Source organism: Anastrepha ludens, chromosome 2, assembly GCF_028408465.1.
Source record: "Anastrepha ludens isolate Willacy chromosome 2, idAnaLude1.1, whole genome shotgun sequence".
Taxonomy (NCBI): Eukaryota; Metazoa; Arthropoda; class Insecta; order Diptera; family Tephritidae; genus Anastrepha; species Anastrepha ludens.
In genome coordinates this window covers 151,117,011-151,142,109 of record NC_071498.1, presented here as the reverse complement: position 1 = coordinate 151,142,109, position 25,099 = coordinate 151,117,011, and the positions used below count along the sequence as shown (strand labels likewise).

The window sequence follows — 25,099 nt, the reverse complement described above, 5'->3', positions numbered from 1 at the left end:
CTTGATTGTTGGATTTTAACATTTTCGCTATTTTAGCTACGTTTTACAAAAGGTTTGACAACCTATATCTTCAACAGTATAATTTTCCCAAAAAATACAATATGCATTTTATCTACTCTCATAAGACCTATGCAAATCCATGTTCGAATGTTTTAATACGGCCTGTGCCATATCAGCCGAAGCCAAATGAATTCGTTTAGTTGGGTCTTCAAATTTTTTAAACTACCCCTCAGAAACTATTTGACAGAATTTATCTTTGAATTTATCCACTTGCACGACTTGCAACGTTCCTTAAAATACGCCAATTCTTTTACCAAGAGAAACTCACAACCAAAAATTCGTTTAAATAAAACTACACCTTTTAAATTAGTAACGATTTACTCTGTTTGTGGAGAAGCGTCAACCAAAGGATGCGCCGCCTCAGGCTCATTCCAGCAATGCAAAATTTTGATAGGCATCGAAAGAGCATCACTAAATAACTTCGCCTAACAAATGCACGCAAATTTTTTCGTCTGGGTTTCATAAAGTGCCGCAAGATTTTAGCAAATCTTTCCTTTTCATTTTGTCTTTTGAGTCACAAACTGACTTAAAGCCCTCTTTTGCACATATTTTGTTGCACAGACTAGACTCAATCTATCCTTCAATCCTATCTGCAGAAGTTGTCAAGCGGAAGGGGCGAAGGAAAGTCTTTTCCACTATTTATGAGAATGTCCGGGGCTTGCCAGGGCACGACTCCGCTCCTTCGGTAAGCCTTTCCTACAGCAAATTAAGGAGATCTCAGACATCGAGATAAAGGATTTGCTGTTATACTTGGACCTCACTAAATGGATCTGACTTAGAAAACCAAACAAAAAAAACAAACAAATACATCATCACACGAGATAGTGGTAGTCAAACGATACTGGTCACTAATTAGGAGTATTTCAGTGGAAATGTTCAACCACCTCAACAACAACAACAACAACACAACAAAAAGAATATTATTGCCTGCTAACGCTTGTGGCCAAACTTTCAATGTTTTTGAGTGTTTTTTCTTTACAATTTGCTCTGGAATAGAATAGTAGTTTTTCCATGAGCATATTACAGATTTATTAAGTAGCTCTATATGGCCGACACAGCGTGAAAGGTAGACTTCTTAAAAATAAAAAAAAGACTTCTTACATCACCTTTAATTGCTGCTTCATGAATATCTCCGATTTTGAAGCACTCAGAATACATTACTAAATATTTTCGAAGACAAATAAAAGAAAATCAAAATGAAATTTTTCTCTGTTTTCCAACATTTTATTACTTAGTAATTACCGTTTTATAAATTTTAAATTTATATAGAAATTTATTATTCTCAACGAATTGAACTGCACTCCGTTGAACAACTATAGCGTCCCAGTGCTTTTTAATGCTAGTTCTGACAATTTATTTGCTTCTTATTTAATGTGATTCATTCTCTGGCAAAACCTATGCCAATTTAAAGTTTCCAAACAAATATAAAAAAATTCAAAAACTCATCACAACCTACAACTTTTTAATTAGAGTTTTAGAAAATTTGCAAGCATATAATTTTAGAGCCCATTGAATTTTAATATAAGAAAGTGCAGGTTTGAGTAATTTTTTGTTTTGGCGGTCTTGGGCGTTCTCCTCCATAAAAAAGGCCGAGCAACCTGTGGATAGAGAAAATGTAAAGCAGTGTCGGTAAATAAAAAATGTCGAAAAACAAAACCGTCTTGCAGACACTTTAAACTTTTGCTTTATACTCGCATACCAAATTTCACTGGGCTGTAAAACTGCCTACTAGAAAATTTTCTAAAAATACTGATTAAACGTTAAGTTTTAATGAAAATTTGTTTAATTTATTTTTAATTTCGTACAGGGGTTCAAACTTTCCTTTACATATGTTTTGTAGGAGAATGAACCAGAAAATTACCAAAATTAAATAAGAAACAAATAATCTGTCTCAAATTGTCAGTGAGTCCTAGTGCCACAGCTATTTAACACAGTGCATATATGGTATATACAAATTTCATAATTAATGGCACCAACACTTTAGCGCACATTAAAAATTAAACTGACTGAAACAGTGCCCATAAAATAACTATGTACTAAGTTATTCAATAAGCTTGGCGATTTGATAAGAGAGGGCAGGACGTTGCTACTAGCCAAATTTTATTTGTTATGTACGTAGACTCTTCTTATGAAAGTGTGGGAAGTTTCATTCGAATCTCTGAATTCATTCTTTGTTTACAAACCATTTAGTATCGAAGTGTCGCAGTATTTTCTATAATGGAAAAACCAATTATCGTGCAGTGATTGAATTTTTTATTTTTGAAAGGTTTAAAAGCAAAGGAAATTTGAAAGTGTATTAGGACTTTTCGTCATCAATTAGTACTGTAGAAAGATGGGTTGCTGAATTTAAACATGGTCGTACAAGCCTTGAAGATGATCCACTTCAAGGACGTTCAACACCAGAAATCATAGAAAAAATACAGGTTATTGTATTGGGAAATCGTCGAGTGAGTGAAAGAGGCTCAGTAGAATCTCGAAACATCTCTTTGGGTAGTGTAAACAATATTTTGACTGAAATATTGGCTTTCAGAAAACTGGATGCCGCATTCGCTAACAATGGAACAAAAACACATTCAAATGCGACTTTCTCAGCAACATCTAGAGCGTCTTCGAAATTATAAAGTGGTTTTTGTGCATCGATTCGTCACTATAGATGAGATTTGGGTCTATCATCATGATCTTAACTCAAAACAAGCGGCTAAAGAGGCTCCGAAACGAGTTCATGTCCGGATATCGTCCAAGAAGCTGTAAGCATCAGTTTTTGGGCATGCGAAAGGCATTCGGTTTGTGGACTATTGCAAACTGGTAAAACACTAAATTCTGAATGTTATTGTAACCTTAGACCAGGTGAAGGAAAAAATTCATGGAAAAAGGCCCAGTTTAGAAAAGAAAAAACAAATTTTTCATCAGGACAATGCATTGTGTCCCAAGAGCATTTTGACAATGGCTAAAATCCATGAACTAAAGTTCGAATTATTGGAGCAACCAACGATTCACCAGATTTGACCCCTAGCGTCTTCCATGTCTTTTCAGACTTAAGAAAATGCATGCTTGGATAGCACTTTTCATCAAATGATGCGGTCATAACAGCTGTGGAAGCGTATTTTGCAGCCCTGCCAGATTCTTACTTCAGGTATGGAATTCATGACTTGGAATCTCGTTGGAACAAGTGTATTGATTTTTAAGCAGACTTTACTGAATAATGAAATGTATTTCAAACCATAAAGTTGAAGAACCTTTTATGCACATTATGAGCACAACTGAGTGCATGATGTTTTTGTATTTTGTTTGTAATATTTTCAATGCCTTTTGAGTTACAATTGGCGTGACAAACTAGCAAGTATAACACTCAGAAACATTAAGTCCCAAGTACTGTACTCGACATCGAAGAAATCTGAGTAGATCTTGGGGTGGCAAGGAGCCAAGGTGGTCGCTTCTTAACACATCAGCGCCAAAGATCTTAAGCCTCGAGCGAAGGCTGGGCAGACCCACAGAAAGTGGTCAGCCGTCTCATCTTCCTCCCTGGGCAGAGTGCACTGGGGAAAAGCCTACCTTTTCCATGTGCTTTGCCCATAGAAATTGTCTCATCAGCAGTCCAAACAGCTACCTACAGTCGCTTCTGCTTAATGAAAGGACTTGCGACAGTCGGTCGGACATGACAGGTAGCATCAGTCATCTCTCCGCCTGCCAAGCTCGCTTGTGGGTTAGAGTAACCCGTTTCTTACCCGTTGCTTTGATGGCTGCAGAAGGGAGTGGCAGAACGGCTTACGGGCCCCAACAATATGGAGTTCACGTCAGTCAGATGTGTTAATTCCAACTTCGCCTTCGGAGAAGCTATACGCGAGAGTTTAAGGGCTAGGATACTAGGAAAAGGCTTTATAATTCTAATTCCTAGAGAATTAGGTCAAAGTTTGAGTATCCAACAGTAAATACTGTTTATTCCCAAAAAATTAATTTAATTTCAAATTAATATATTTTTAAAAATTTAATTAATAAACATAGTATTCAACGTAGTTTTTCGTTCAGTCTGCTCTTCAATTTCTTCATTTTAGCGAACTACTACCTTCTTAGGGCCCGTTGTACTATATGTTAGTAAAATTAACATCATCCTCCTCAAGACATATACCACACTCACCGATATTTATTTATGCCATCGTCCGTGGTCTCATTAGTTGTTCTGGTCCACTGGTGCAAATAAGCGCCAATGCTCCCCAAAGCGTATTTCATTTCATGCATATCATTTCCGTTGCATGCTCAGATTTTTCAAATCAAATCAAATTATTTAAATTATGCACCCATTACTAGGTCTATTAAGGGGGGAACCTGCTTTAGAGGCTCCAAAAAAGGGATTTTTGTTTTTACACAAATGTCTTCCCAAACTATCCAAGAATGTGTTCTCAGAAGCAAATTCCAAATATTTTCGGAGTTACAGAAGAAATTATGAGCAAGCGTTCGAGCAGGTATACGAGCAGCCGGATCGCTCGAAGTGCGGTTCCTCGGTTTTTTATTTTTACGATTTTTCCTAATTGGCAGGAAAGATAGGGAAAAAGTTAAACGTCCTATCGAAATGAGATAAAACTGATTGCATTCGGAATTAAATTCTCTTCTAATTGAACCTAAAAAACCTTAAGAAAGTTATGATTAACCCAGTTTTTAAACAATCTAAAGTGAATTTGTTTTTCCAAAAAAATGAATTTTTTTTTAATTAGCGAAAAATTGTTGAACTTCTCACTTTTTGTTTAATTTTTTTAGTTTAACTAGAAGCTATACTATACCATAATAAAAAACTTTTTTGGTTTTTGGTTTCAGATGAAAATTGCGACCTGCATCTTTCTCGCCGTACGAGACATGCACGTCGGCAAAATGCTTGTACCAGGCATAACATGACATATATTTTAATGAAATAATTTGAGAAGACTGTTGAAATATATAACAATAAAACCTGAAAGTTTCGTTTCAACCGAATATTTCTTTCCATCCCAAAAAAATCCACGAAAAATCGATTTTTTTAAGCCTCTGAAACAGGCTCCCCCCTTATAGAATTTAATGGAATGTCTAATCTAATCTCTTGATCTTGATTTCGCTCTTTCAGAACCCTATTTTCATCCAAGATCGAGTCGAATAACTTGTAAGTCTTACTTTTAAGTATTTTTTAATCATTTTGTGCCTCGAGGCTTTAAGGCTTTGTATCCATTTGATCCAATAAATGAAATGAAATTAAGTTGTCTTTCAAGAGATTTTGAAGATTTAAATGCTTTCAGGTTTCACTATTTTTTATTCAAACAACAACTCTCAACAATTATATGTGAAATATTAAATCATTTAAATGGCCAACCTGAGCACTGTTGAAAGTTTTTCAGCAACATTTTATGCTACAGCAGAACACCTCGATTTTTTGGTCTGTCAGTCCTCTTTCCATCCTTGACAGAACCAGTTGCACAAAATTTCTTAACCAACCTTTGAATTGTCGACACATTCCACCAAAAAAAATTTTGTCAAGTTTTTCTATCATGAAAATTGTATAGGGTTTTTCAGTAAGAGCGCTTCAACTTTTGAACTTTTTTGAATAAAACACAAACGGTTTGACTTTTTTAACTTATTTTTTTTTATTATCGAGTTTGAACATATACATTTAAGTATGAAATTCGATTTATTTTGCATGACCACAGCGTGCACATTTTACGAAGTCCAATCGTTGAACCCAATTTTCGATCACTCTTTTGCATAAATCGGCCGAAATTCCCGCAATTTCGCGTTCAATATTGGCTCTGAGCTCACAAATCGTCGCCGGCTTGTTACTGTAGACCAACGACTTCACATAACCCCAAAACGGGACGGCTTGTTAAATGGTCCGTAAAATGGCCGTAATGCTCTTAAAGTAGCAGCAACAGAACGATTATTTTCATAAAAAATTTGCACGATTTGCAATCGTTGCTCAAGTGTGTAGGGTTCCATGATGAAATGTAGACTAATGAAGTTTACAAATGACAAGCGAAAAATAACAAATATTGCGTCGTTCGCCCTCCCTATCGGAAAAAAGTTGAAGCGCACCTATTGAACAACCCATTATATCTGTCTACTTGACCATTGTCAAAGATGACACAAGAAAAGGTACCGTCAACGAACTATTCACTACTGACATTTAGGCGTCACTTTTGAAAGGTCCCTTTTTTGTTTTGTGTTCCTTGTTCACTTCTCTTGAAGGCATAGGGCCTCGACAAGACTCAGACTTGCATTGGTTTCGTTAATCTGTTTTAATTTCTGACTGGGCAGGTGATTAGCCTGCCGCTGCCAATGCTAAGTCTAAGGTCTTTTATAGAAGAGCAAAAAACACCCAAAACCAAGTAAATGAGAAGAAATGCTATAAAATTTCGTATATAATTTACTAATTTACCTACTTAAATATATATATATGTATATATTTTTTCGAGATATACTATAGCACAAGCATCCATAACTATAATTCTTAAAATTTTAAGTGAATGATCGCCTGCTCGTCTCAGGTATTATTCCTTATTTGATTTCTTTTGTTTTAATTTCGTGCAAACTTTTCGACATTACCTGTTGCTGGTCGTGCATGATTTCGCACGAATCCATTATTTGTTGTCCAAATACGTTGATTCTCATAGGTTTCGTCCATATCGAAGATGAAGAAAGCATATCCAAATCAAAATGCCGCAGGTGCGAAGAAACTCACATTAACAAACACTCAGCAAATTCCATCTCTCTGGCCCCTTCGCCTGTAGCAGACTTTTTTTACTCAAGCGCCAGATAACGGTTATGCACCAATAGCACGCACGGCGACAGGCAATTCAACATGCACTAATACATTAGCTGGAAAACGTGCTAAATTTTCGAGCCACTAAAAATCACAAGGCTAAAACGCCTAAACACGTAATACTCGCCTTAAGGTAGAGTGCTAACTTACAGCCGGCGTGGACGCGACAAAACAACAACATTAAGAAGCAGTCGAAAAATCATTAATTTTTTTATTCAACATTTGAGTATTCATAAAATTTTCGTTTTCCATAAAAACCATTTTTATTGCTATTATTACGGTTGACCTAGTCAAAAGTGGCAAAACAACAATAAAATATTATATTTATTGATTTTGCCATTTATTGTGGGGCAAATTCACTTTGTTTACTTCTACCAACTTAGTCGCTTGTAAATGCAGCACTAAAACACTAGAACTTGTAGACAACCTTGCTGACAAACAGCAACGTACTAAAATACTCAAATGCGCTTGGCTAGACAGTCTGCAATTGAACAGATTCACCGAGAGTCCTGGCGACGCGCCGAGCCCTACGAGTGCCGGCGCGAATTTAATCGGAGTGCCTGTCGGCATGCCGTATTTATGAACATCAAACGTCGCGGCAGGAGGGGTGGTACCGCTGGCAAAGGTAAGGCATGGTGGTCGTGCCACGCGTTCAACACCTGCCACTAATCGTGTGTGCGTGTATGTGGGAGCGGGGTTGTAGACCTGTCTATATGTCCATTTGTATTTGTATTTGGTTCCACCCACCACACTAGATAATATTTATTCTAGAAGGGGGAAGGGGAAGGGTAAGGCAACAAATCAGTTCATTCATTCATTATTTCCTATCTGAGCGTTGGCATGCAAATGTGACCGGTAATAATGATAATTACAAGCAAACATAAACACATACAGTCAACCGCATACTATTGCACTTACCAAATTCAAACATTCAAGTATACTTTGTAAACTGTAAAGCCAACGGAGGCACGACAATTTGATTTTTTTTGTATCGAGAAAATGCGTTACACTGCCAGGGAAAAATTATCAAAATTAACGAGAATTTCGAACCACTTCAAATTTATACTCTAGACAGACATTTTTTGAAAATTTTGAAAATTTTTAAAAATTTGGAATTTTGAACAGAATTTATCAAATTCTTATAAATCTTGTACAAAGTCTGAAACTTGAGTTGTATGATATTTGTTGTAGAATAAGCTACATTTTAATAAAAAGTTAATGAAAATCGAAGAAACAAGTCAAAATATTGTAGTAGTATAGTAACCCTCGAGCCTATATTCCCAAAACAACAAAAGACTGCTTTTCTAATATGCAAAAGTGAGAAATTTTCCCCTGACTCCGACCTAAATTTGCAGCTCTTCATTTTTATACGAAAATTTGTAAAATTTAAACGAAAATTTGTAGCAACCAAACAACACTCAATATGGCTAGCGTTAAGAAGAGAGGCAGTTCCCGCTAAGCCAACCTGCCTCATCAGAACCCTTTACGGGAACTCTGAACTGGTAGTGCTCCCCAACGGTAACCTATTCCCCACGAACACAGGCGTAAGGCAATGTTGTCTCTTCGTCATCATCCTTGATGACATCATGAGCCAATTAACCCTAGACATATGGCGTTTCACCTAACATCTTGTGGACCTAGACTTCGCCACTGGCATCTGCCTCCTCTTTCACAAAATCACTGACATGCGAAAGCGAAGGCAGACAGACTAGTCACGCTAGCATGCACTATCGGACTATATGTCGGCTATGAGAGTCAACCACAATAAAGCAAGACCTATAATGGTTGACGGGTGTTCGGTGTACTTTGTCTAAAGGTTCTGCTACCTCGCCTGGACTATCATGACAGGCGGCGGAACAGATGAACGTATCAACTGCAGGCTAAACAAAGCAAGGGCAGTTATGTGCGAGGTCGCCAATCTCTACTCTGCGAGTATTCAGCTCATGTGTGAAGTCAGTGTTGTTGTGCGGAAGTTAAACATGGCTGGCTTCTAACACCATCACACAGACGTTACAATTTTTCGTCAACAATTGCAAACGTATCTTCTGAAGAGTATTCTGGCCGAACACTATCAGTAACGACGCGCTGTGCAGATCAAAGAAAGAGGAGCCCATCCTATGCAAATCAAACGCCCATCCAATGGCTCTGGACTGGAACCCGCAAGGAAGCAGAAGTCGCGGTCGGCCAAAGAACATTTGGAGAAGCTCGATGTTGCACGAGATTAGCAAATCCGACATAACATGAGACGGCGGGGCAGCCCAGAACTATACACAGAGAAGAGTTTTGTCGAAGCCACACGCTCCCGAGCGGAGTGAGCAAAACTTTAGTATTCAAAAGATTTTTTACGCGACCTATGAAACGCCTTGAAAAATGAAAGTCAACTAAAAATACGCTTGAAAAGTCTTTTGGTTTTGCAGTCATCCGCGCATCGGTAAGAATCCAGCTACATTTTCAGTCTCCATTTTCAATCCAACTGGTAATGTTATAAATTTCCAGTAAACTTTTCAGATATTGAAAACAGTTTTAATAGTGAAATCAAAATCAACTTAAGTATTTATTAGATGAACTGCAGAAAATGATTAATAATCTTTAAAGCCAAGAAGGAAGGCTAATAAATGGAGAGAAGAGAAGTCTCAAAGGATAACAAATATTGACTGAATATAGTTATCTAAGTGTGAATTTGACTCCAAAGTTTAGCTTTGAAAAATATGTTTTAAATAGAAGATAGCGTAGCAAAAAATACTTTAAAGGCTACGTGATGAGCTTTTCTGGTGAAATACAAAATAAAATTGTTAATAAAATGGAATATTTTTTGGCAGTAGCAAGAGCAATACAAAGTTACGCCACTCAAGTATGGGTTTTGGCATGTTTGATGAAGTAGATAAAACTCAGTTGTATTTTCACCATCTTATTGTCTCCTTATAGAAACTGGCTTACCATTTGTATACATTACAACTTCACCTAAGATATATTCATCAAACCTTATTTGACTATTGTGCCATAGATTGCCACATAGATTCTCAAAAATTATTCTGCAAAGGCAAATCTTTTGGGCGAAAGCAGTTCAGAACTTAGAAGAGAAACTAAATCTAAATCTGAATTACGATCAATGAGATTGGAGGCTGTGGAACAACGACGAACAAGCAGAGATCGTGGGAAAGAACTTTGACCAGTACTCGCATATACAAGGACCAAAGATCATAAGGACAAAAGCTATTTCAACGATACGGTTGAAAACTATAAAATCACTTGGATTTGAAGGCCAGATGCGATCTTATTTACCTTGGAGGCCACACAAATTTAAACTGCTCTCTTTGCAGCTTAAACGCACCAGAAAACAAAGCAGTTAAAAAAAAGTTACTTTTCGAGATGAAGTGGCCGCTGTAGCTGAATGGGTTGGTATGTGACTACCATTCAGAAGTGTGCAGGTTCGAAACCTTGGGCACGAAACACCAAAATTTACTGATAGTGATCACCTTTCTGCAGGCAAGCCTTCACCTTATGAAAAACCATCTACCATTCAGAGTCAGCATAAAACTACAGGTTCTTCCATTTTGTAAAAAAACATCAAGAAACACACCTTAAATAAGAGGGGGAGCTCGGTCAAACGTCCAAAGAAGGTGTACGCGTTATAAAGGGTGGTTAAATTTTAAGGGCCGCTGTTGAATGTGAACCACACCTTAACGACAAGCTTTTGTCTACATTTCATTTGACATTTTTCAATCTCTGATTAATTCAATTTACAACATGGAAAGATACACAATCGAGCAACGCGTTAAAGTTGTTCAGGCGTATTATGTAAACGGGCGTTCAAATCAAAATGCATATCGCGCACTTCGTGAAGAAAAACATCTTCAGTGATGAGACACGTTTTCACCTCAGTGGATTCGTCGATAAATCGAAGTGACAAAAAGTGACTGTTTGTGCGGTTCATGGGCCGGCGCCATCATTGGGCCGAATTTTTTCCAAAATGAGCAACTGCCTGACTGTGAATAGTGTTCGCTATCGCGAGATAATATCGAACTTTTTATGGCCCCGAATCGGAAGATATGGATGTGGACGATATGTGGTTTCAACAGGACGGTGCCACTTGTCACACAGCTAACGAAACAATGGCTCTTTTGCGCGAAAAATTTGATGGCCGAATAATCTCACGTCGCGGCGATGTCAATTGGCCGCCAAGACCATGTCATTTGACACCGTTGGACTTCTTTCTTTGAGGTTATTCGAAAGAAAAGGTGTACGTCCATAAGCCAGCAACAATTCAAGAGCTAAAGGATGAGATAATTCGGCACATTAACGGCATAGAACCTCAATTACGCCTCAGCGTCATCGAAAATTTGGACCATCGGATGGAAGTGTGCCGCCGAGGCCGCGGCGGCTATTTGGGCGATATTTTATTCCACACGTAATTGAGCAATATCGATATTATCATAATAAGGAGAAATGACAATAGTTTTCTAAAAAAATTGTATTTTATTTAAACTCAACACCGGCGCTTGAAACTTAATCACCCTTTATATTCCGATATACGAGGGTGCCTTTTATATGTCGGGATTAGAGAACAAAAACAAACTTTAATCATCGAAAATCACTTTATTGTTTTTCAAAATATTCTCCATGACAATCTAAACACTTTTGCATGCGTTTGAACCAATTGTAGGAGCACTTTTGCCACTCTGAATGAGGTACCTCCAAAACATGCATTCTGAATGCCGCAACCGCTTCTTCAGGTGTCGAAAAACGTTGACCTCTCAGTTTGTTTTTTACGTACGGCAATAAATAGAAGTCATTCGGTGCCAAGTCAGGACTATACGGCGGATGACCCATTAATTCGATGTTTTGGGTGCTCAAAAATGCAATTGTTTCAGCCGATGTGTGAGAGCTCGCATTGTCCTGGTGAAGAGGGATCCGTCTTTGGCGATTGGTTTTCCTAATTTCTTGGAAGACAACTGGCAAATAAATGGTTGTGTACCACTCAGAATTTACTGTTCTGCGTTGTTCTAGTGGTACGGTTGCAAAATGTCCAGTTTTTCCGAAAAAACAGGCGACCATTTGCTTGGAAGTGCTTCGTGCGCGAACAACTTTTGTTGGATTTGGCTCATCTTGAAACACCCATACAGTCGACTGCTGTTTACTTTCGGGCTCATACGCGTAAATCCATGATTCATCACCTGTCACGATGTCATAGACGTTTTTCGAAGCCCCGCGATCGTATTTTTTGAGCATTTTCTTCGACCAATCGACACGAGCCTTTTTTTGAGCGATTGACAAATTGTGTGGGATCCAACGCGAACAAATTTTTTTGACAGTCAAATGTTTATGCAATATTGAATGTATGCTGGTTTCACTAATGCCTAAGATTGTCTCAATCTCACGATAGGTCACATGACGATCTTGCAATAACAGTTTTTTTTATTTTGATTTGGGGAAGACCTTCACGACATTCGTCTTGGAGTGAATTACGACCACGATTGAATTCACCATATCATCGATAAACACTGGTCCTTGATGGAGCTTCATCGCCAAAAAATGAATTAAGTTCATCAATGAAATGTTGCTGAGTTAATCTACGTCGAAAGGTGTAAAAAATAATTGCACGAAAATGTTCACGATTTAATTCCATTTTTGGACCGAGATGAATCTTTCAAGTTACTGTAAACAACACAAATAGTGCTGGTATTTCAAAACGTTCTGAGTACATAAAAGCCAAGAAATGTCAAACTTTGCGATACAGCTGTCAGTTGCCAGATTGCAACACCAGGGTTGCCAAATCCCGACATATAAAAGGCACCCCTCGTATATATAAGAGTAGTCTAATTTCTAAATTGAGTATAGTACAGGGGTTAAAATACAAAAAAAATCATTATAGATTTTCACTCCCAATTTCCTCAAAACCATGATGTGGTGGGCACTTGTGCACTCTATAATCGTGTTTAGCACACAAAAATACATCTGAAACTAGTATCTTATCGAAAAAAAGCAAAAAAAAAAAACAAAAAAACGGAGTGAATTTTGTTGACCCGTGTAATTGACGCTGCGGAGGCTATTGCCTTGTAAAACCAGCCAGTTTCATATATATGTAGATAAGAGAAAAACATAAACTAGTCAGTGTTCCAAATTAAATGGAGTAATAGAAACGCACTCATTGGGTCAAGCCCGAGTGAGTGTGAAATCCCATCAGGCACATTGCAACATCAACAAGAACATCGAACACGCGCTGGTAAAAAAAAAACTGCTTAGAATGGGTTTGAAACTCCATGGGAAAGCACAAAACAAAAATTGTTAATAAATAATAAATAAGGATTAACTTCATATATTTATGATGGCCATTGCCTGAAGCCATCAATAGAAGAAGTGACAAAGAATATTTGTTTTCTATTATCAAAGGACACTGAAAACTATAATTTACATAGCGTAAGAAATAAATTTTTTCTCATATCTCCTCGTCATGGACATTTTCTTTAAGTTGTCGTATAAGTATTTGTATTTCTGTTTCACTTAATTTAAGTGCCCCCCACACTTGTGTATGTGTTTATGTGTGCACACATTTGTACTTATGGAAATCTTCTCTATATGTATACGTCAGCTTGTTTACCACTTACTCACTGAGGGAAGAATACGAAAAATGAATTGGTTTCAGAGTGTAAGAACGTATGTGTACCTGTGTGTGTGTGCATGTGCACTTATACTTACTTCTCCATCCAAATAAATATAACAAATGTATTTTCTTTATTGATTTCCCTGCAACCCCTCAAATCCCATGAAGGGGGCAAAGCATACATGATTTTATTTTAGGATATATGTAATTTACATTTATTTATTTTACATACAGTACATTTCATAATTATAGTACAGGGACTTTTTGACAAGCCTTTAAAATTTGTTTGAGTTTAACAAAGCGCGCCAGTCGTTTCTTTCTCGTGCTAACCGGCGCCAATTGGACACACCAAGTGAAGCCAAGTCCTTCTCCACCTGATCTTTCCAACGCAGAGGAGGCCTTCCTCTTCCTCTACTACCACCAGCTGGTACCGCAACGAATACTTTCAGAGCCGGAGCGTTTGTATCCATTTGGACAAAATGACCCGTGGTAAAGCTCATGCAGCTCATCGTTCCATCGCCTGCGATATTCACCATTGCCAACGTGCAAAGGTCCAAAAATCTTACGCAGAATCTGTCTCTCAAACACTCCAAGCGTCGCTTCATCGAACGTTGACATCGTCCACGCTTCTGCGCCATGCGTTAAGACGGGCATGATGAGAGTCTTGTAGAGTGTTAATTTTATTCGTCGAGAGAGGACTTTACTGCTCAATTGCCTACTTAGTCCAAAGTAGCACTTGTTGGCAAGAGAGATTCTACTTTGTTCTTACAGGAAAACGCCGCGGTCTTGAAGCATTCTTCAGATGTACGCTTTTGGTTGTACAGGGGCGTGTGAGTAGTTTGACTGCAACAAAGTAATGATCCGAGTCGATGTTGGGTCCTCGGATCGTACGTACATCTAAAACACTGGAAGCGTGTCTTCCATCTATCACAACATGATCGATTTGGTTTCGCGTTATCGCTATTCTCACGTCGGTGAGAAGGATACAGCCACGTTGCTTGGTGTATTTTCTTATGCTGGAATCTGGTGTTGTAGACTACCATGTACCGGCGAAGTCGATAAGCCACTGGGCGGCTAGCTCTAGAAATTTTGAGTTAAAGTGGAGGAAAATTAAATTTATAGCAAAAACATTTCATTTCCCAAATGGCCTGCTTACGAGCAACAGCTCGCTAAAGACTTGTTACCGGTATATCCAGGACTAGTATGACATGGAATACATAACGCTTAAGTCAGGACATAATAGAGTAATTGAGGCAGTTCGAGATTATTTCTTATGATGTAGTGATTTCGAATGAATTCATATATTGCAAAAAGCTAGCATTTCCCAAAGGGTTACAACAGGAAGAATGAATGTATAGTCCCAACCCGATCGATAACATTACAGACCTCATTGTAAGAAATTTAGGGTTGACGGAGCTTGTTTTCAATGAGCCCACCTTCCCTTAGATGGATGAAGTGTCCAGAGGAGGTGTGTGCTTTGCTAACAGTATCAGCATGAAAAAGCCTTTCGAAATCGGCTTAAAATTGTAGGTCCCTCCATTTGTGGAATAACATCAAGACGCGCGCTACAAATAGGAGGAGGATCTCGGCCAAACACCTAACAGAAATGTACGCGCCAATTATTTATTTATTTTTACCCGATCGGTTTTAAAATTTAATTCACAAAATGAAGTCTTGGATTAAGTGAAATAATTTCTTGTTTTAATATCAGAATTGGCAATTTCCGATAATAAATTCTATTTGTACCACTATTTACATTCAAATATTTATTAAAATTTATTTTTTAAACCGTATACAGTTTCTTTCTTGCTACCATTTTACCAAAACAGATTTAGTTTTTTCTACTTTATTCACCTTCTTAAATATAACCTTTTGTAAGGGAGTGTCAAAAATCAAATTTCAGTAGTGAGCAAACCTTTACTAATTGAATCATGACAGTTTCTTCTTCTTCTTAATTGGCGCGATAACCGCTTACGCGATTTTGGCCGAGCTTAACAAAGCGCGCCAGTCGTTTCTTTCTCGTGCTAACCGGCGCCAGTTGGACACACCAAGTGAAGCCAAGTCCTTCTCCACCTGATCTTTCCAACGCAGAGGAGGCCTTCCTCTTCCTCTGCTACCACCAGCTGGTACCGCATCGAATACTTTCAAAGCCGGAGCGTTTGTATCCATTCGGACGACATGACCCAGCCAACGAAGCCGCTGGATCTTTATTCGCTGCGCTATGTCTATGTCGTCGTAAAGCTCATACAGCTCATCGTTCCATCGTCTGCGATATTCGCCGTTGCCAACGTGCAAAGGCCCAAAAATCTTACGCAGAATCTTTCTCTCGAACACTCCAAGCGTCGCTTCATCGGATGTTGTCATCGTCCAAGCTTCTGCACCATATGTTAGGACGGGCATGATGAGAGTCTTGTAGAGTGTTAGTTTTGTTCGTCGAGAGAGGACTTTACTGCTCAGTTGCCTACTTAGTCCAAAGTAGCACTTGTTGGCAAGAGAGATTCTACGTTGGATTTCAAGGCTGACATTGTTATCGGTGTTAATGCTGGTTCCTAAATAAACGAAGTCTTTTACAACCTCGAAATTATAACTGTCTACAGTGACGTGAGTGCCGATACGCGAGTGCGCCGACTGTTTGTTTGAAGACAGGAGGTACTTCGTTTTGTCCTCGTTCACCACCAAACCCATTCGCTTTGCCTCTTTATCCAGTTTGGAGAAGGCAGAACTAACAGCGCGGTTGTTAAGGCCGATGATATCAATATCATCGGCATACGCCAACAATTGTACGCTCTTATAAAATATTGTGCCTGAGCGATTAAGTTCTGCGGCTCGTACGATGCTCTCCAACATCAGGTTAAAGAAGTCACACGACAGCGAGTCACCCTGTCTGAAACCTTGTTTGGTATCAAACGGCTCGGAGAGGTCCTTCCCAATTCTGACGGCGCTGCTGGTGTTGAGCAACGTCATCTTACATAGCCGTATTAGTTTTGCGGGGATACCAAATTCAGACATAGCGGCATACAGGTAACTCCTTTCCGTACTGTCGAATGCAGCTTTGAAGTCGACGAAAAGATGGTGTGTGTCGATTCTCCTTTCATGGGTCTTTTCCAAGATTTGGCGTATTGAGAATATTTGGTCGATGGTAGACTTTCCAGGTCTGAAGCCACACTGATAAGGTCCAATCAGTTGGTTGACGGTGGGCTTCAGCCTTTCACACAATACGCTCGCTAGAACCTTATAGGCGATATTTAGAAGACTAATCCCGCGGTAATTGGCACAAATTGCAGGATCGCCCTTCTTATGGATTGGGCAGAGCACACTTAAATTCCAATCGGCAGGCATGCTTTCATCCGACCATATTTTGCATAGGAGCTGATGCATGCACCTTACCAGCTCCTCGCCGCCATATTTGAATAGCTCAGCCGGCAGTCCGTCGGCGCCCGCGGCTTTGTTGTTCTTTAGCCGTGATATTGCTATTCTCACCTCGTCATGGTCGGGTAACGGAACGATAATTCCGTCGTCAACGATTGGGGTATCGGGATCTTCACTTTCTCTATGACATGCGCAGCTGTCACTGTTTAACAGGTTCGAGAAGTGTTCCCTCCATAATTTAAGATTGCTCTGTACGTCAGTCACCAGATCACCGTCTTTGTTCTTACAGGAAAACGCCCCGGTCTTAAAACCTTCTGTAAGCCGCCGAACTTTCTGGTAGAATTTTCGGGCGTTGTTCCTATTGGCCAGCATCTCAAGCTCCTCGCACTCACGTATTTCGGCCTCACGTTTCTTTTGTCGGATAATACGTCTCTCTTCCTTTTTCAGCTCTCTGTAGCGATCCCACATGGCTCGCGTTGCGCCCGATCGCAGCGTGGCTCTATAGGCGGCATCTTTTCTTTCGGCGGCAGCATGACATTCCTCGTCGTACCAATTGTTTTTTCGGGCTCGCCGGAATCCGATTTCTTCTTCGGCGGCGGTACGTAGGGAACGAGAAATGTTGCTCCATTGCTCGTGCATGCCGGTGTGTTGGGCAGTGCTCTCCGAGAGCAGGAGTGAGAGTCGAGTGGCGAATCTTCTGGCTGTCTGTTGTGATTGCAGCTTTTCGATGTCGAACATTCTTTGCGTAGGTAGATGTACGTTTTTTGCTGCACAGAGGCGTGTGCGCAATTTGGCTGCAACAAGGTAATGATCCGAGTCGATGTTGGCTCCTCGGATCGTACGTACATCTAATACACTAGAAGCGTGTCTTCCATCTATCACAACATGATCGATCTGGTTTCGCGTTTTTCGATCAGGGGACAGCCAGGTAGCTTGGTGTATCTTTTTATGCTGGAATCTGGTGCTGCAGACTACCATGTTTCGGGCCCCGGCGAAGTCGATCAGCCTCTGTCCGTTGCCGGATGTTTCGTTGTGCAGGCTGAATTTTCCGACTGTGGGACCAAAAATTCCCTCCTTGCCCACCCTGGCGTTGAAGTCGCCAAGCACGATTTTTATGTCGTGGCGGGGGCAGCGCTCATAGGAACGTTCCAAGCGCTCATAGAAAGAATCCTTGGTCGCATCGTCCTTCTCTTCCGTCGGGGCGTGGGCGCAAATTAGCGAGATATTAAAAAATCGCGCTTTGATGCGGATTATTGCGAGACGCTCGTCCACCGGAGTGAACGACAGTACTTGGCGACGAAGTCTCTCTCCCACAACAAATCCGACACCGAATTTGCGCTCCTTTACATGGCAGCTGTAGTAGACGTCGCAAGGTCCTAGGTTTTTCTTACCTTGCCCCGTCCATCGCATCTCTTGGATGGCAGTGATGTCAGCCTTTACTCTCACGAGGACATCAACCAGCCGGGCAGAGGCACCTTCCCCATTAAGGGACCGGACATTCCAGGTGCATGCCCTCAAATCGTATTCCTTATTTCGTTTGCAGGGGTCGTCATCAGTGTTGGAAGTTCTCATCCGAGGCTTTGTTGCTGTTTTCATTGGGGGGGGCTTTTTAAGTGGCGGGTCCCAAACCCAGCGCACAACCAGCTATGCTGGGATGCTTCGCCTTCTCACTTTAGCTCACTCCCGAACGGGTGTTCGGAAGCTAACCAGAGGATACGTGGGCTAATCCCGGACGTTGTGAGCTGCTTGAACCATATGTAGAAGAATCGTCCTGGCCACTCCCAAGTGAATGGCGATCAGTAACTTTCCCCACTTGCGTGGACTTCTACACATGGAACCATCCTCATGACAGTTTACCAAACCTATATTTTGATGGGTGGTACGTATAGGTTCCTGCGTGACTGTAAATCTCAGTTTCAAACCTGGTGCAAATTTAAAAAAGAAAATCAAGTTTTCATCACAACTTCAATTAGAACCAGAATTTGTAGAAAAATATGGAATAAGCAGTTTTAAAGCCCATTATTACAAGCCGATAGTCTCAGCTGCTAGCTGATACTGTAATGTAATTTTTTATAATTATGTTTCATATATTGGGTAGTCGAAAAAGCCTTTTCGTATTTTGTCAATAGATGTCGTTGGAGTCATCTATCTCCAGTGCTACCAATCACATTGTGTCATATCATATGGTGTTAGAAAGGTGGCATTTTAAGCTTCATTGAACCAAAAAAAAAATTAAATTCGGAGAAGTTGAAAAAAAGTTATAGCTGTTCAAAAATAAGTGAAAATAATGAAGAAATTCGTTATATTTTGAAATTTTTGTATAAAAAGGGGAAGAATGCCACGCAAGCCACCAATGAAATTTGTGAAGTTTTCGGAGACGATGCTGCATCAGTTCGTGTAGCACAACAATGGTTCGCTCGCTTGCGTTCTGGAAGTTTCGATGTCAAAGATGCACCTCGCTCCGGTCGACCTATCGTTGAAAAAGTCGATGAAATTATGGAAAAGATTGACCAGGACCGTCACATAAGCTGCCATGACATCGCCAATGCATCGCCATAAACATTCATCATCAGACGGTTTCGAACCATTTAAAAAAGGCTGATTACAAAAAGAAGCTCGATGTTTGGGTACCACATGAATTGTCTGTGAAAAATTTAATGGACCGAATTAACATCTGTGATTCTTTGCTGAAACGAAATGAAATCGAACCATTTCTGAAGCGAATGGTAACAGGAGACCAAAAGTGGATCAAATACGATAGTAATGTGCGAAAAAGATCATGGTGCAGGGGTGGTGAAGCTCAACAAATGGTCGCAAAGCCAGGATTGACGCCTCGAAAGGTTATACTGTGTGTTTGGTGAGATTGAAAAGGAATCATCCACTATGAGCTGCTCCAGCCTGCTCGAACGATTGATTCTACACTTTACTGTCAACAACTGATGAGATTGAAGCAAGAAATCGAAAAAAAACGGCTAGAACTGATCAACTGAAAGGGCCATCAGGACAACGCTAGGCCACATCAGGACTCGGCAAAAACTTGGAGAGCTTGGCTGGCAAGTTTTGATGCCTACACCATATAGCCCTGACCTTGCACAATCGGACTGCCATTTGTTTCGGTCAATGCAGAACTCTCTTAATGGAGTAAAGTTGGCTTCAAGAGAAGCCTGTGAAAATTACTTGTCGCAGTTTTTCGCATAATGTCTCTAGAAGAAAAATGGCAAAAGGTGGTCGACCAAAATGGTACGTATTTGGTTTAATAAAGTTCATTATAAATATAAAAAAAAATGAGTTGAAGTTTGATTAGAAATACGAAAAGATTTTTTTGACTACCCAATAAATAAATAAAGCCCATTATATTTTGGTGTAATAAAGTTTAAGTTTCAAGTGGCTCAAAAATCACTCTGATTTAAAAAAAATTTTTTTTACCGTGCTGAGTGATTCCTTCCACATAAAAAAAGTGAGAAAAACCGCCTCAAAAAAATTTTCCAAAAATCAACGTGAATATTGAGCTACATATATCAAAATTTTTCTAAAAACACTGAGTGAAAAGCTTAAAATTTCAAAGCCAGTTTTGGTTTTAATTTTTGAAAAGAGAAAATTTCGATTCATAGAGCTTTTGTAGTGGAATCTACAATATTTTCATATAAAAATTATTAAAGTTAAATAGGAAACAAAACGTATTATCAACACTTCTTAATAAACCACTGTACATATGCCTATGAACTTGAAGTGCTGTTAGCGACTCAAAAGCGCCTACACAACATTTGGGCAGGGGTTACTATCTTCCAGTAGTATTTATTACAATGGAAAGGCAAGGAGTGGACATATATTCAAAGTGACCTATACTTACCAGTACGTGCTGCCATATCTACAATATAAAAGTACGCACACACACATATACGTGTGCATACTAGCCCAGGCATAGATAAGTAGTTTCTACGTTTATTCACTCTATTTGTAAGATTATTAGCCGAAAGTCTGAGACCACCAATTTGGAAGGACTCTTCGACGCCCATGTGTTGTACTACATGGATATATTTAAAAAAGACATTAGCACCGGGAAGTGTTAATATCAAAGATATATTTTCATTAACTAATGAGAGTCACTGAACTTCGAAGTCGTTGTAGAAATTTTAGAGGAAAGAGACAAACAGTATTTGCATAAAAATTATTCAATGATTCGATTCGGATTTCCAAAGTTTATGTTTTAGCGAAATAAAATTAAAAGTTAATACAATACAATAAAAGTTCCCATTTCATTCTTTTTCAATCACTAGAGAGAATGGCAATTACTACCCTTTAAAATCTAAAAGAATAATACAAGTTATTTAATTTATGCATGCACATAAAATGACAAATAAATATATACAAATTATATAGTTTTTTCTAATAGCGGTCGCCCTCGACAGGCAATGTCAAACCACCGAGGGTATTTCTGTCATGAAAAAGCTCCTCATAAAAAACCGTTTGCCATTCGGAGTTGACTTAAAACTGTTCAAGACGCGAGTTCATTGCTAATGAAAAATAGGGTTGTTAATATTAGCTTTTCCAAAATAAAAATATTTTTATTTATTTCTTCAAAAACCTTAAAACTATCGCCTCTAAGATATATCCCATAGGAAATTGTATGTTTTTTAGTATTAGTAGCCTTCAAAAAATATATATTAAAAAGTACTTGTAGAGTACTTAGAAGAATTATTCAGAAGTGTTTTGTTCAAGGTCGGTTATAGAAATTGAAGTAGTTGAAGTGCTTCAATCATATTTTGTCGTTGTGTTTTATCACACATTTGCAATAAGTGGGTACTTTCACTAATTCCTCCCTCAATTCACCATTCATAACTACGACCAACGTACGAAAAGTGTAGCTTTGCTTGCATCTCGATGAAAAACGTAGAGGTAAGCCATCTTCGAATCTACAGCTGCGATTAGCTCCACTGCAAGAAAAAAGGAAGAATAAAATTGGAAGTTAGAAAACAGCTTCGTATGGTACATAAGCTGCAGTGCACACTGGGCCAGAAGACCCGAGTGAGTGGCCAAAAATAAAAATTTTCGACTTAATTTAAACAGGAAATTTATAACATCATCTTATTTTGAGTAATTTTTTACACCAAATTATGAAGTTTCATTAGTTTTTATCAATTAGTTTTTTTTATGTAACAGTTCAAAGTCAAAGTTTTAGTTCGATTTTTAACACTTTCAAACAATGTTTATCAATAAGTTGTTGTGAAAAATACTACTCAAGATGTTATTATCGTCCATAACTTGTCTTTATGGATATCAAAAAATAATTTATAATTGAAACCATGTGTATTTATGTTGAATAAGTTTTTTTTTTTTAACATTTAATCAACAAAATCTGTTTTTTATTCATACATGACTTACTTTGAAAACAAAGTTCCCCGAAGTTCCCCTATCAAATGAGTTAAATTTTATGCCAAATTGTTCGTAAAGAAGTATTAAATAAGGTATATGCGCCTTTTTGCGCCTTTTCATAAACATATCTGAAATATCGATATTAGTGTGAGAGAAATCTCAAATAATTCTGACCCATTAATGTTTGAGCCAAAACTACCGAGGGAAAATCGAGTTTAATTCAGTGTTTGCATTTACTACTTCAGAGCAGCAGTAGTACCCCAAATAATGCTCTGCTCTAACTATGTAGTTAAACATTGTCAGCTACAGAGTAGAGCTGATAGCGCACAAGTCAAACTAGGACTCCAAGCTATGACTCTAACTGCGCAACAGTCAGAATCATAGTAGAAAAATAATTGCGTCTTAGTTTTACACAGGAGCTCATAGTCACTAAAATAAAATGCGCAGTAGACCAAAAACAGAGATTGAACTTTGTCCAGAAAGATCCAGAACTGTCCAGTACCTCAGAGAGTGGGAGACTCTCAGCAGATCGTTCGGTCAATGTGCGCCCCCACCCCCGTTTTTATTTTGTACACGAAAACTGCGGAGCGACTATTTGCAGTACTACGAGTAATTTCGCGATGTCATATTTTGAGCGAGAGCGAACAAAGTTCAATCTCTGTTTTTTTTCTACTGCCTAGTCATAGCTTGGAGTCCTAATTTGACTTGAGCAAGAGCAGAATTGAAAAACCCGCCAGAGTAGAGCATTTTCAAACGCTGTTTTAATTGCTTTGTTTTTTTCTCATTAAAATGAAAATCACAAAAAAAGAGATTCTTGATTTAATTTTAAAATCACCAGATGCAGATCCAATTAAATACATATTGGATAAACATAATAAAAGTTTAACAGATATAAATGAAAATACGTTGCAACAGATACAGAAAGCATTACAAACTTTAAAATCAAAATATAAAAGTAAATATAATGCAGCAAGTAGAAAGACTGACAGATTTATTCTAAAGTACAAAGTTTGGCTTGATGCAGAATTTATGACACTTCATTTCATTCCACAAAAAGTTAAAACAAGCACAGGTAGAATGTCTCGGGATTATATTGATAAATCAGATCGATCCAAAAGGCGCGAGGTTGCATCAATTAGTTTTATTAATTGCCATGATCCTCAAAGACTCATATTGGCTGCTCGACATGCAGCTAATAAGATGCAACAGCATGATGTTAGAGCTGTACTTGATGAACTTAAAAAGAGCTCTGCTAGTGCTTTAAATATAACACAATTAATTGCGAATAGTGAAAAAAATATCATTATAAAGAAAACTCCATTACAGGCTTTAAATTATTTACTGGATAAATCTTTATCTAAGGATATTTATATTAGTATGCGACACGAATGTAAATTATCCGGAGCTGATATTTGGCCTGCTTATAATGAAGTTAGAGAGGCAAAAAAAATATTAAGACCTACAAAAGATGATATTGAAATCAATGAACACGAGGCAAAAGTTTGTCTGCAGTCTTTACTGAACCATACTGGTAGTCGAATAGTGGAAATGCAAGAACAAATTTTATTGAAAATCATGGATACAAATTCTTTAACAGAAATAGAATTAATCTTAACTTGCTCTTGGGGCTTTGACGGAAGTACAGGACACTCTAGATACAAGCAATCTTTTGAAAATAGCTCAGAAGTCGACAATTTTGACGATGAAAGAATCTTTGCTACTACTCTCATCCCTTTACAATTAACATCTCAAAATGAACACATTGTTTGGTACAATCATGATTCACAATCTCCACGGTTTTGTCGACCTATTAAATTAGAATTTGTTAAAGAATCAGCAGACATTGCTTTGTCCCAAAAAACTGAAATGGATGGCCAGATTAACAGCCTGCAGGTCTTAAACATTATTAATATGAGTCACAAAATTACTGTTCACTTCTCTTTACATTTGACTTTAGTTGATGGGAAGATTTTGAATATTTTATTATAACAGGAACAAAATCATCACAATGCTGTCCAATCTGTAAGGCAACTCCAAAACAATTCAATGATCTAAAAAATATTAGTAAAAAAACAAGCGTATTCCTTCCAGATAAAAATGCACTTCAATATGGTATTAGCCCATTACATGCGTTGATTCGATTTCATGAATGCATATAGCTTACAGAATTAATATTAAGAAATAGAGGGTAAGTACGCCTCAGGATAAAAAACTTGTTGCAGATCGGAAAGCTGAAATTCAAAAAATTACACGTGAAAAGTTGGGACTATTAGTTGATATACCAAAAGCAGGTGGTTCTGGTACAACTAACGACGGAAATTCCGCACGTAAGGCATTTCAAAATGCAGAGATTTTTGCTGAATGCTTAAAGATTGATTGCCAGTTCGTAAAGAATTTGAAAATTATTTTAGTTTGCCTTTCTTGTCAGCTACCAATCAACACAGAAAAATTTGAAGAATTCTGCTTAACCACTGCAAGCTTGTATGTTACCTTGTATCCTTGGTATCCAATGCCAGCAACTCTTCATAAAATCTTGATTCATGCTGGAGAAATAATAAGACATTGTACTTTACCAGTTGGTGTATATGGAGAAGAGGCATCTGAATCGAGAAACAAAGATTACAGAAACTTCAGACTCAGGCACAGTAGACAATGTGATAGGAAAACAAACTTAGAGGATCTCTTTAATCGATTACTAGATACTTCTGATCCATTACTGTCTAGTATGAACAAGTTGTCTAGAGCTTATAACAGAAGACGTTTACCACTTTCAGCAGAAGTTAAACAGTTACTTTTGTTAGATACTCAAAATATGGAAAATGATCATAGCAGTGCCAGTGCAAATGAAGACGAATATGAATCGGAAGATGAAACAGAGGCCGAACGCGATCATGAAATGATTGCGCCTAATTACGTTC

At 38.4% G+C, this 25,099-nt stretch overlaps 1 protein-coding gene across 1 annotated transcript in view; it reads right to left on the bottom strand.

Moving 5' to 3' along the window:
* LOC128859958 (neprilysin-2) overlaps window positions 1-6,700 on the bottom strand; it is a 42,816-nt gene extending 36,116 nt beyond the window's left edge. Inside the window, exon 1 of the mRNA XM_054097139.1 lies at window positions 6,622-6,700. Within this exon, the coding sequence (XP_053953114.1) occupies window positions 6,622-6,700 (79 nt within the window). The remainder of the gene's footprint in view (window positions 1-6,621) is intronic.
* Between the last annotated feature and the right edge of the window lie 18,399 nt (window positions 6,701-25,099).